Genomic DNA, 1,086 nt, shown 5'->3' with positions numbered 1-1,086 from the left:
TTAGGATCCGGAGAATCCTTATATTTCAGGAACTTCAACCGCGAGGATTCTTTCGTTTCTGGATCATTACTTATGGAGATCCTTAGTTGTACTTTGTTCTGCATAGAAAACGTTAGCTAGGGGTGGGCATTAGTCTATCCAACTCCTATCTGATGCTTAAGTTAGTAATGTAATCGAGGAGAAAGTAAGTAATGATGAAAAGTTCAAGGTAAGGAACATGTGTACCTTGGTTTTGTAGAGGATTAATCGACCCAAATTACATGTAGTATGCTTTGAGGTGTATATCATTCCAGGATCTTGGCAGAACGTCTCCTTCTAGTGTTGCTAGCCAATATGCTCCTTTTCCTGCTTCATCATCTATAGGATATGGCCCTTCCCATTTAGGGGTTAATTTTCCTGCACTGGGATCCTTGGTGTTTTGGAATGTTTTCCTTAATACTAAGTCTCCTATTTGAAACCTTCTGACTTTTATGTTCCTATTGTAAGCATTGGTGATCCTTTTTTGATGAGAAGCAATGCGTATTTTGACAAGGTCTTTGAGTTCGTCAATAGTGTCAAGATCTTGTGCTAGGATCCTGTCGTTATTCTCTTGATCTTGTAGCAAGTATCTTGCCGTCGGGATCACTACTGCGGTGGGGGTCACTGCTTCTGTCCCAAACACCAAAGAGTAGGGGGTCTGACCTGTGCCTACTTTGGAAGTAGTCCTATCTGTCCATAAGACGAAAGGAACCTCTTCTGCCCATCTTCCATTCTTCTTATCTAATCTTTTCTTTAGGTTGTTTACTATGATTTTATTGTTGGATTTTGCTTGACCATTCGCTTGGTGATGAACAGGAGTGGATGTTATGATTTTCATTCCCCAACTTGTGCAAAAATTTGTTGTCCTTTTGCTTATGAATTGGGATCCATTGTCACATATGATTTCTGCCGGGATCCCGAACCTGGTCAAGACATTACGTTTAATAAATGAGACTACCTCTTTGTCTCTTACCTGAACGAAAGCTTCAGCTTTGATCCACTTTGAGAAGTAATCAGTCATCACTAGCATGAAGACTTTCCTCCTAGGGCTATCAGTAATTTTCCCAC

General features: G+C 40.5%; 1 protein-coding gene across 1 annotated transcript; it reads right to left on the bottom strand.

Moving 5' to 3' along the window:
- Positions 1-256: 256 nt before the first annotated feature.
- On the bottom strand, positions 257-856 carry LOC145164578 (uncharacterized). The gene has a single exon (XM_079083290.1). The coding sequence runs from the start codon at positions 854-856 to the stop codon at positions 257-259; it is 600 nt and encodes a 199-aa protein (XP_078939416.1).
- Positions 857-1,086: the final 230 nt, after the last annotated feature.

This window comes from Lactuca virosa, chromosome 3 (assembly GCF_052849685.1).
Source record: "Lactuca virosa cultivar CGN04683 chromosome 3, Lactuca_virosa_CGN04683_v6, whole genome shotgun sequence".
Lineage (NCBI taxonomy): Eukaryota > Viridiplantae > Streptophyta > Magnoliopsida > Asterales > Asteraceae > Lactuca > Lactuca virosa.
This window is presented reverse-complemented; position numbering and strand designations above follow the sequence as displayed.

What these genes read in the sequence shown, in the direction of transcription:
- LOC145164578 (XM_079083290.1), bottom strand. Translation starts at nt 856, where the DNA reads ATGAAAATCATAACATCCACTCCTGTTCATCACCAAGCGAATGGTCAA.